The 12,232-nt window shown below is 39.2% G+C and overlaps 1 protein-coding gene across 2 annotated transcripts; it reads left to right on the top strand.

Annotated features, from left to right (window-relative positions):
- Nucleotides 1–4,857: 4,857 nt before the first annotated feature.
- LOC139815286 (uncharacterized) lies at nt 4,858–11,796 on the top strand. Of its 2 annotated transcripts, none has more exons than XM_071782093.1 (5): nt 4,858–5,305; nt 6,702–7,026; nt 7,754–8,035; nt 8,117–8,299; nt 8,485–11,796. In XM_071782093.1, the coding sequence occupies exons 1-5, from the start codon at nt 5,141–5,143 to the stop codon at nt 8,853–8,855; spliced, it is 1,326 nt and encodes a 441-aa protein (XP_071638194.1). In that variant the 5' UTR covers nt 4,858–5,140; the 3' UTR covers nt 8,856–11,796. The 2 variants fall into 2 exon arrangements, with proteins under 2 accessions (XP_071638194.1, XP_071638195.1); XM_071782094.1 differs by having other exon boundaries at nt 4,859–5,305; nt 7,754–8,026.
- Nucleotides 11,797–12,232: the final 436 nt, after the last annotated feature.

The raw sequence follows: 12,232 nt of genomic DNA, 5'->3' as shown, positions 1-12,232 counted from the left end.
GATATTTTAAAAAGAGCGCTACTGCCCCGACGCGGCTACATGTGTCAATTTAGCGTCAGAAAAAATTCTCACGTGCTAGGATAAAATGCAAACCTGCGAGACACTGAGGGCCACTTCGTGCAATTAAGTTAATCGAAGTTCGAGCGAAATTGCCCTTAGTTGACTGATTGTGAATGCGATCCACTAGTCGCTTCAAACGCTTCAAAATATCATTTTGTCATTGTTTATTTGATAAACATGTTTATTCTTGCAAGAATGAAATGTTTCCAAGAGCGTTTAGAGCGAGTGGATCGCACTTACTTCATTCTAATATTTTTCGTGATATTTCCGAGATATCATACAAAGTGCGATCCACTTGACGCTATAAATGCTTTGAAGCGTTCTTTTTCTCCTTTTTTCTTGATTGAAAGAAAAGAGAAGAGGAATGGCAAGATGCACTAGTACATTTTATGTTCTTTCTGATACCAGAAACTGGATCAAAAGATTTTTGATAAATCATGAAAGATTCTTTCTTATTCTTTTTCGAGATATGAAATAGCGCTCAGATGAAGCTCCATTGGAATAGTATCTAAGCATAATATCGAATTTATTGCGAATTCTTATGGAGTAGAAAAAAAAATTTCTTTTGTATCTGAAGAAGGGCTCAGAATTGATGACATAAAAATAAATGGTAATTATGCATAATAGCGACGTCTTCTCCGATGACCTTGACCTTGACATATGTTGTGAAGGTCACCCTACTGAGTGACCTTAAAAAGGTTTTAGCCGTCGGTCATTGTTTATTAAAAAGTTATAAACAAAAAAAGTTTGAAAAATATAGCAGCTATTTTGAGTTTTGGAAGGCATAAACGACTAATACATATAAACGTCTTTTTTTTAAAGCAGAGAATACTTTATTTCGCGAGAAAGTCGCTGCTTTACCAAAATACAACATTTAAAGCAGTAAATTGTTGATAAATTGAAGTCTTTTTGTTAATGCAGTGAATTGAAACCGATTTCAATGACCTTGATATGTGTTGTCAAGGTCATGACCCCGAGTGACCTTCAGAAGGTTTTAGCCGTCGCTCGCTATTCGTTAAAAAGTTATTAACAAAAAAGTTTGGAAAATATAGCATATATAGGTTAGTTGACGCGCTTTAAACACTTAAATACTTTTAAAGCGCGTCAACTAACCTATGTAGGTTAGTGATCAACGATTTACTGCTTTAAATGTTGTGTTTTGGTAAAGCAGCGACTTTTTCGCAAAATAAAGTATTCTCTGCTTTAACAAAAAGACTTCAATTTATCAACAATTTACTGCTTTAAATGTTGTGTTTTGGTAAAGCAGCGACTTTCTCGCGAAATAAAGTATTCTCTGCTTTAAAAAAAAGACGTTTATATTAGTCGTTTATGCCTTCCAAAACTCAAAATAGCTGTTATATTTTCCAAACTTTTTTTGTTTATAACTTTTTAATAAACAATGACCGACGGCTAAAACCTTTTGAAGGTCACTCAGTAGGGTGACCTCACAACATATGTCAAGGTCAAGGTCATCGGAGAGGACGTCGCTATTATGCATAATTACCAAATAAATTACTTTAGAACTTTTAAGAGTCATTTTAGAACAGAAATGATACGGAAAAAGAATTAATTTCATAAATCAGGAATTTAAGAAGAATTTTTTTTCAATTCTCGCCTTGCTTTCTATCTGGGAAGATAATATTAATATGCCTCTTAAAAGATATATTAATTAAAAATTATGTTTGAATTATAATATTCGTTGTTGCTCGTCAGTGGCCGTTGTTACTCTTGATTCTTGTTAAAAATTATGAGTTTAGTATATCTCTGAAAAGATATATTAATTTCACAATTACTCATAAAATTGAATATTTTGTTAAAATTAAAAAAGAAAGAGAAAGTTCTTAAGAAAATACAAAAGATAAATAAAGTTTCGTCATTTCGTGCCCCACATTGCTTCTCGAAATATCCATTTATATATCCCAAGATATTTCAAAGTAAGCTTTACCCCCAGAACAGATGTTCGCAACGAGCGCCAATAGCTTCCGTTTGGGAACGTCAGTCATCGCAGCGACTTCAAACTCTGATTAATGGCAAATGGATGATTAATTCAATCGACAGAATTGTTTAAAGTAAAATTTTTATATGATTCATTGTCCCTAATCTTTTTTCTGTTAAACAAAAAAAAATTAATAATTTTATGTTAATAAAATAGTATACTTGATAAGTTGATCATCAATTAAATTAACCGGAGTTTAACCCGTTGTGGTCACACCTCCTAAAAATAACGCAGTGGTCACACGGGGTCCAATGGACCCCACAACAGTTTCCATTTGCGTTCTTTTTTGATGTATCGACTCAAACCTTGAACTGGAATTAATTTATGACTTCCTCTTGATAATCCAATAATTTAAAAAATTTTTTTATGTTGAAAAAACGCGAGAAAAAAATTTTTTTTTCGAGAAATTTGATTTTTTTCACAAAAATATTCATCAAAATTTTTTGAGATAGAGTAAAAAAACTTTGTGCGTTTTACTCTCAAATAATATACTTTTAAGAAAAAAATAAAAAAAAAGCCTGGGGTCCACTGGACCCCATGTGACCACAACGGGTTAATCGAATCCTCAAAGTAAATATATAATCCTAACGTCAAAATTTTACACAATAATATAATTTTACCGTTAATTACTTCTCAGGCCGACTAAACTCCGATTAGCTTAATCAGTGAATTGCCTAATTTAAAAGCAAAATTTCTTATTATATGATTTCGTTTTTCTCCCAATCTTTTTTCTATATGTTAAACAGCAAAAAAATTATATAATAATTGTATCCATGTTAAAATAGTACAGAGTACAGATACTGCTACTTCATAAGTTGCTCGCCGATTAAGTTAATCGGAATTTATAAGTAAAGCAATTAAATTTAATTCCTAATTGATATTTGAAAGCCACGATTCTCTTTTGACATGTATCTTTTGACATCTCAATCTCTCTTTCTCAACACTTATTTCTTATTGAGCTGATTATTTATTCGCAGGTGATTCGATATGTTATTCACGTCGTTACCCTGCGATATTATATGAGAGTTGCTAATAAAATTACAGTGTTCAGTTGCTAGCAACTTGCGTGAGACTAGCAATTCGTACCATCTCGATTTCTGCATTACCGTCTCGAGAAAGAGATCCGTGTTTGCAACCAATTGTGCTGCTGCGCGCGTTCGGGATCTCACCTTCTTAGTACACAGATGCGATATATCGTGATTTGTCTAAAAATAAATAAAAAACTGTACGTTAATTATAATCTTGCGTAGTCATTAATCTCTCAAAGAAACATTTTTTTCTGCAACTCTTTCCCCCGTATTGAATATCAATCGTTATAACGATTTCTCGCGGAGAAATAGTATCCACTACTTTTGATTATATCGATGTGTCATGCTTTCGCTGGCGATAATTTACGCTCAGTAGTTTCAGAGCATAATTATGGGTGCATCTTTAGGGTGTGTCCTTCAACGATGCGAAACGTGAGGGCTGAGTAATTTGACATGGTGGGGACTAATTCTCGCAACTACCCGATGTAGGGCGGATTTTGACTAAATCTCTATTAACTTATTAATGATTAACTTTATCAATATCTATGATATGTTATCTTGTAAATGTGGATAAAATTATTAATATTTTGTTATTTGTAACATAGAAAAAAGATTAGCGATTTCGGGTTGTATTCGTAGTCCAAACATATTTATAAGGGTGCAGACTCCGATTAACTTCATCGGTAATTAAAACTCTTATCCAGTGATATCCATATATGTTGCGAACATCAATTATAGAATTATTACATTAGTTTTTTTGTTTAAAGTATGAAAAAGAAATTAGATTAAGAGCAACGAATATCGTACACTTGGAAATTCCGTTTTAAGCAATTCCGCCGGTTTAATTAATCGCCAATTAATTTTAAATTAATCAGAATTCGGTTCAAACGCTTTAGATTGTTAAACGCATTATTTTCGTTGTTCTCCATTGCCAAAACAAACTATCATACATGCGTAAAGGGAAAACTAATTATACAGTCAGAAATTCTGGTCGCATCGATTCCGCCGGGTGAATTAATTGCCGATTAAAGCTAATCGGAGTCGCCGTCGGTTCGATAATAAAGAAACTAGATTCACGAAGAATGGGTTAAATGAGATCAGCCTATCCGTCGATACGTCCGGGTGACCGAGAAGAGACAAGCGCGCGGCGTGTCGGCGACGCCTTCATTTTCCACGGCGGTTCTTTCCGCCGGCGGATCTTATCCCGCACGCGACACGACGGGATGTTGTCGTCGAGGATGAGACATATACTTCGTCACCGGGGCGCGCGCGAAAAGGCCCCCGCGAGAACGTGGCATATATGTTTGCAGGGCTGCGCCGCGCGTTTACCGGGCAGTCCATTTTTTCGCGCCGGAGGGAGGCCGGGCAGGGCTCGCAGTTCCCGCCGTTGGGAAGAATGGAAAATCAATAATCGCAATCGCCCTTACCGACTCTCGCGCGCGCGGGGAAACGGCGCGGCGCGGCGCGGCGCGTCTGGCGGCAGTGGCGGCGGCCCACTCATCTTGCTTTTGCTTCTTCTCCTCCCTCCCGCCGCCGGCCGGTTCCCACTGCTCCGCCGCGGCGCGGCGCTGCCGCGTCGATCGCGAACGACGTGCTCTAGAAAGCTCGTCGCCTCTACTCGCGCTCTCGTTCCCTCTCGCTCGCGCTCGCGCGCGCGCCGATATACGCGTCTCTCTCGCTCCTGCGGCGGCGCGGCTGTCGTTACCTCCATGTTACCTCCTCCACCGCACCGACTGACTCCACATCGTGTGGCGCGCAGCGCTGCCAGTCCGCCGTACGCGCCCGCCATTGAGGACGACCGCCATTATAGATTCCGTTGTGAGTGACCGAGTCCTGTTGGCGATTTGCGACTTCCCACGGAAAACTCCGTCGCGCGTTTACGACCTTACGCCGCCTCCAGTCCCGTGCACTTGCCGCGAATTCGCGGAGGACGAGACGGAGACAGAGCGAGGGAAACGGTGGGAGAGGAGGGGAAAAAAGGGAGTCGAACAGATAGATCGCGGGCGGACAAGTGAGCGAGCGAGCGAGCGGCACCCACGGCCGGAAAGGGCGCACGATGAAAACGTACAGCAGGAAAAAGGGCGACAGCCCGAGCAACGTGATCATCCACGTGAACGAGCTGTGCCGGCTCTGCCTGGCGAAGGAGGAGGAGATGGTGCCGATCTACGACGACGAGACCGTGCCGATGCCGTTGCGGATACTCTCCTGCGTCAACATCGAGGTGGGTCGCGGGCAGCGAGGAAGTTACACGTTTACGCGCGCGAACGCGATCGCCGGACGTTCCGTTCCGTCGGAACGACACGTCGTCGTCGTCGTCGTCGTCGTCATGCGTCGCAATTCATTGCGTATATTCGATTGGGTAGCGGGCGATAATAATCGGCGGCCGGGAGCAGCTCATCGAAAAATAGGAATCTAGTTTATCTCTCTGCGCACCGCGCGCGCACGGCGTCCTCTCGCATTATCTCCCCCCCCCCTCCTCGCCGCGTCGTGCTCTTCGTGCACGTATACGTACACATACCACACGTACGCGCGAGCGAGAGAGAGAAAGAGGATGTGTACATATGTATGCGCCAACGTCACACACCGATCCGCTCGGCGCGTATGTGCATACGTACGCGTGCGCGCGCGAATGACGCCGCACACGAGATGGGATACGTTGCGCGAGGCAACTACCGGCCTTACCGAGTTATCGACGAGCTACGGGCGATAGGTATAGCGGTGCCGGCCTTTTATGCGCGCCGCCTCATTACAGAGACCTAGAACCGCGCGCGCGGAAGCAGGCATTCCGCTTATTACCCTACGGATTTATAGAGATCTGTAATTTGTTGGCAGTATGTCGGACGTGTAGCGTCCTCGCCGTAGCGATGTAAGATGTAATCCTCCTTCGGAGGAAGCGCGCGCCGTCTAGAGACGCGATATATTGTTCTTCTCGAGCGGCGACTTCTCTCGATGTCGACATAAAACTGCGGAGGACGCCCGGGCTTCTTGACGTTAGAGATTTTTTAATATTTTAAAAACCTTCGTATCAGCCTTTACTAATATTGTACTAATGTCCATTTCCAAGAATGTAAATTAACACTTTAATCTCATTTTAATTTACTTTTTATCTTTTTCTAGAACTTTCTAAGAATTAAAAAAATCTATAATGGAGTAGAAGTGGACATTACTACACTATTAGTATTTACTATACAAGAGATCAATAATTATTGTTCATCAATAATTATTCATAAATAATTTATATTGATATATAAATAATAAGGTATATATTTTGACGTTAAGCTCTATCTATTAATCTTTGGATGATATTAATGAATCTGTTTTCTATTGCTGAACTAGTGTGTACTGTACTTAAAGTGAAATAGGTATATATTTGCAACTTGGCGAAAGTAAAAAGGAAAGTTCTAGTGCAGTCCAGTATAGCAATAAAAAACAGACCCCTATGTCAGATTTTATATTTAAAATCGTCTTAAGTTCATCTTTATGCTGTATGATTTATTTCATTGGCTACGGAGGATCTAAAGATGAACTTAAGACAACCTTATGTATAGGATCTGACTATGAATACCGATCTGTAATTATAATTGAAGATAATAACTTGGGCACCTATGATGTTTCAGGTTTACGAGCAGGATGGCCTGCCTAACATGATATGTCATCCCTGCAAATATCAGTTGGAGAAATCTTATCAGTTCAGAAAAAAATGCCAGGCCGCGGACGCCAAGCTCAGAAAGCATATGAAGTTGATACAGCAGTTGACTGGGCAAGACGAAGAAGGCGAGAACCAGGATAGCAATAGGGACGAGTCCAAAGAGTCCACAGGAAAATCCAAGCAGGTTAAGCAGCTGTTAGCCGATCTAGTTGCGACTAAAGGCGACAGTGGCCAGACCGACGGAGATCCCATCGAGGTGACGGAGGAGGAACTCGTCGGCGGCTACATCCTGGGTGTGTATTATCGAGGAGTTTGTTTCGCTGCATCACCAGCATCACCGCTCTGGACCTTCCGCTCTAAATCTTCCAAGCTGGTTTCGTTACAATGACAATTTTTGTGGGAAGGGATTGTAAGGTTCTTGCCCAATTTTTACTTTGGAGGCTTGTATTTCAAATAGGTTTCTGTTCCGCAAAGAATGACGCAATATCGTGTTTTATTTATCAGTTAACTTGGGATTAAGTTCATGTTTTGCAGTTTTTGTTTTTATTAGAATGGAGTATATTCTTACCCAAAATTCCTATTGTCATATATGCGGGGCGTCAAATCCGGGAATCGAACACGGATATTTTGACAGGTGACTGTTACAGCATTGAGCTAGTCGACACCTCTAGACCGGGAAGACGATGAACATTGAGAAATGTCTACAAATATTTGGTTTATATACATGGCGTATCTAAAGGTTGTTGCTAAAGTTAAGGGGTGTATAGAGGAGTCGGAATAGAGCAACTTTCGATCAGGAACCCATATTCTCCGAAGTAATCTTGAGTCAGTACAAACCTGTGAATGTAAGGAACTACATTACAGACATACCTTACATTCACAGGTTTGTACTGACTCAAGATTACTTCGGAGAATATGGGTTCCTGATTGAAAGTTGCTCTATTCCGACTCCTCTATACGCGCCTTTTTGGCAACAACCTTTAGATGCACCCTGTATATGTATTGTCGTTTAATACGCAGGAATGAATTCCGAAAATCCGGAGATGGAGGAAAATGTCTCGGAAGATCCGGAGAACATCACATTAGTACCCGCCGAAGAACGAACGGCGAAGGCGCGATGCACGATAAGGACGACGCGCATCAAGCAGGAGCAGGAGTCCGATGACGAGGCAGAGGAAGTGCAGAGAGCGATCGCGAATGTCGATCACAAGAATGTTTACATGATGGAGGTCACCAGCAACAATGCCAATCAGCCCGACTCATTGAAGTTACAGCCTTTGGGTGATACGATCGGTAAGGAATGTACGAGAATATGTTTTTATTTGTAACAAAAAAAAAGGTAAAATACGATTAGAAATTACAAATGACAAATGTGGATTGTAGTCGATGGTAATCCGGAAATGAAGGTGTTTAAATGTGACAAGTGTCCAAAAGCGTTCACCCGAAGAATAATGCTGAAGAGTCATCAGTCGGTGCATTCCACGCAGAGAGGATTCACATGTCAGGCGTGCGAAAAGTGGTTCCCGACCAGATCCGCGTTAGTGAGACACGAACGCACACATACTGGTTCGTATCGTTTCGTACTAATCTCATTCGATCGTAGAAAAAATCTAATTCTTTATGAATATCCTTACCACTATTCTCAGTAGAAGTAGTCGCGTAACGTACGTTTTAATAGCATTGAAAAATGCGTAATTATTGAGTTTATTATAGAAATATATAATCAATGTTGTCTCTGTCTATACTTACAGGCGAGAAACCGTTTGGTTGCAACATCTGCCACCGTGCTTTTGCGCAAAAGGAGATTTTATTCCGACACTTAATGACACATTCTGGCCAAAAACCGTTCCAATGCCAGCACTGCGAGAAGAGCTTCACGCAGCGAGAGGCACTTAAGGTGCACATGCGCCGGCACCAGAAGTTAAATCCGAATGATATTCAGCTACATCATTGTCAGCTTTGTCCAAAAGCATTCTGTCACGCGTCAGGTCTCAGCAGGCACTTGGTTACGCATACTGGTAGAACGTACAAGTGCGTCGAGTGCGAGAAGACCTTTACGGATAAGAGCTCGCTGCTGAGACACAGTCGTATCCATGCGCCCAAGAAAATCATAGCAAATTGAGCAAATGTCTTGCTCAGTTTGTTGTGATTTTCCTGAGTTTAGTGGATATGAATAGTTTCTTTGAACCGGCATCTATGTCGAAATTAAACCTGCAGTGAATACTGTCAATATTAAGACCTGGACTCTCGCCGCGACCATGTTAGATCGTGACGTTAGAGGCGAGAAATGACACGCTGAGAATTCTTGCGTGCCATTTCCAAATAAAAAGATATTTGCATAAAATAATACTTCAGATTATTTCAGCTTTAAACATACTCCGAGGTTTACCCCTTTCCCGTGTCAGTTAATAAACAGTCGTAAAATAAATGTAATAATGAATGTACGAAGTCGTAAGTCATGTAGGCTTAAGCGCAAGCGCATGATTAGGCTTTGTATTATATTTATTTTATGGCTTTTTATTAACTGTCAAGGGAAAGAAATCTCGAAGTATCTTTGAAGTGTGCTGAAATGATCTGAAGTATTATTTTATGCAAATATCTTTTTATTTGGAAACGCAAGAATTCTCAGCGTGTCATTTCTCGCCTCTGACGTTACGATCTAACATGGCCGCGGCGAGTACCTCTTAACGAAAAAAATCTACAGATTTTCGAAGAGTTTATATGGTTATTTTATTGAGATGGGCTTAGTTGTATAATCATTATACAGGGTGTTTCCTAAGTAAGTACAAAAAATTGAAGGGGATATTTTAGGCTTATTTTAGGAAGAGAAACTCTTATAAATGTATGTCCTAAACTGCTTTGTTTCCAAAATACAGGGTGTTAAATTTGTGAAAAAAATGTGAAAATTTCGAAAATCTGGAAAACGTTTAAAGAAATTTTATTCAAATATAGTATGCATGATATTAATAACCATTTTCCAGTACCGATAAAAAACTAAATAATTTTTAGATCTATCAGGGGCATGCATATGGGTAATTTTATATTCTTGAGTGACTTTTTACGTACAATTCTTATGCCCTAGCAGACCACGCGCCGTTACTTTCGGACATAACGCAGTCTCAATCAAAGCCAGATATATATATACATACATACATACATATATATATATATATATATATATATATATATATATATATATATATATACACACACACACGTATATGCTATATATATACATATATACATATATACTATATACAGAGATATATATATACATATATATAGATTAACTTGGATATTTACAATTTTACCGAATTTGGAAAAATGATTATTCAATTGTGTTATATTGTTTAAGCTTTGTGGAACCTTTTTCAGTTCCAGAGAGCAATTGGCCGGGTTATGCACTACTCTGTTTCGGTCCCAGACGATTAAAATCAAACGTTTGTTTGCGTTTCAGCGGATTACTCTAGGTGTGGGTTATTTCTGACGAATTTGTGTGGGGAATAACCGGCACACTAATCAGTTCTCTTTGCCCCCTGCCGTAAATCCCAGGCGCAGGTTGCGGATGTCTACCCCATGGCATTCGTGGCTCCATGCTAGGTGCGTCCGGATTATATTCCATATTAGAATGGTGGTTTCTTAAATGAGGTGGTGGTAAACTGGCAAGAGGGAGATGTGGCGGTGGTGGATTACCATTAGGACCCTGCGGTGGTTCTGGTACCGTGGCCACTGGAACTGTTCCTGGAGCTTGAGCACTATGCGGTCCGAAACTCAAAACACGACTAAGTGCCACATCTTCCAGTACAACTGGGTCTGTGCCGTGATCATAGGGACAAAGATCTCCCCTCATGCAGTATCCCTTTTCGTCAAAGTCTTTGCAACGTCTCTTTGCTTGTTGTTGAAAAGAACCTGTCTGATTATTTGGAATACTACTCGCGACAGCGACAACACTTTGTATCGATTGACAGCCTCATGTCTACATCTCCGTGATTACTATCTTAAGTTGGTGTACCACCACCAGGATTTCCCTTGATTCGATCCATTTTATCTACCTCTATTTTTTCGAAGCGATCGATCTTCCGTTCTATTGATCTTGAACGCGATATATATATATACATCCCGTAATTTTCGCATATCTGTTTATTCCGAATTTCTTGAGTATATTTAATATAATTAAATTGATATCAATTTACTTGTGTGATTGTATCGTTCTGGCTTTGGTCGAGACTGCGTTATGTCAAAAAGTAACGGCGCGTGGTTTGCCAGGGCATAAGAATAAAAAGCTAGTACGTAAAAAGCTAGTCCTGACTGATTACGGCGTTTTCTCCCTTTTTTTGTACCTACTTAAACACTCTGTATGTAATTAGTATATTTAACGTTAAGAAACATTAAACATACGTTTATTTTAGTCACCCTTGTATAAATATGAGCGAATCTTATAATTGGGGAAGTTAACCCAAATCATGTATTCGAATGAAATGTACATACGAAACGAAATTTGAAATACAAAATTGTAAGTAAAGAATACATTAAAAATTTAGACTGATATAAAGTTTTGAAAATATAAGTTGCATTTAAATGTAATAAAACAGATACTACGTAATGCAACATGCAAAATGAAAACATGTATGAGCGAATATTCAATATCTCGTTCACTTGATTGCAACTTATACAAGAATGATTAAAATAAATCCAATAATTAATTTTAAGTCCCGAACCTTTTTTTTTTTATTCAATTGATAAGGTTTTTTTCTTTGCGTGATTGAATTATAGCATATAATTTTTTTTTTTTAATACTAAGTGCAATTTGAATCAGGCATGTGCAACGTATTAAAAATTTAAATTACGTCACATAGCTAAATATAGCATAACAGCAACAACATTGAATGCATTAGTATAATTTTAGCTTTCCCTTTAAGGTAATGATCATATTCTTATATATAATTTTTATATTCGGAAGATCACATATGATTATGTATCACGTACCCCTTTGCGATGTAGAATTTATAACTATTCATAATTGATGTATATAGTTCTAAATATAAAGCTATATATTAATGGAATTATGTCGTTCATGTGTGCACATACTTAAATGCTATTTTATTATAACAACTATCATCCTTATAATCACCTAGTCTAAATCTTCTAAAAATCTATATTTTATGCTATATATAGCCATTCATATATTGAAGTGCTATTTAAACAGTGTGGGGGAGAATATTTTGAAACACGAAATTTACTCGATATATAAAAGAAGAGAAATATTGCAAAATCTTATATACACGGGAATAAGTTGTACTGGCGAGTGTATCATATACGTTTTATTCAAATCTATCTTGCTGGATACGTGCACCTACGGTACTCCAACACTGTAAAAGTATTGCTATAATGTAACAAAATGCACGGCAAGGCGGAATAATGTGGGCTATTAGATTACAGGGGTTAATTCTACATGTACATCTCGTTACATCATCAAATACTGAAGAGTGATAAATGCAA

This window comes from Temnothorax longispinosus, chromosome 6 (assembly GCF_030848805.1).
Source record: "Temnothorax longispinosus isolate EJ_2023e chromosome 6, Tlon_JGU_v1, whole genome shotgun sequence".
NCBI classification, from domain to species: domain Eukaryota; kingdom Metazoa; phylum Arthropoda; class Insecta; order Hymenoptera; family Formicidae; genus Temnothorax; species Temnothorax longispinosus.
Note: the sequence above shows the minus strand (reverse complement) of the source record. Positions and strands in the feature narration are given on the sequence as shown.

Coding starts and splice junctions, on each gene's coding strand:
- LOC139815286 (XM_071782093.1), top strand. CDS start 5,141: ATGAAAACGTACAGCAGGAAAAAGGGCGACAGCCCGAGCAACGTGATC. Junction 8,036..8,116: donor TGATACGATCGGTAAGGAAT/GTACGAGAATAT, acceptor TGTGGATTGTAG/TCGATGGTAATCCGGAAATG. Junction 8,300..8,484: donor ACACGAACGCACACATACTG/GTTCGTATCGTT, acceptor CTATACTTACAG/GCGAGAAACCGTTTGGTTGC.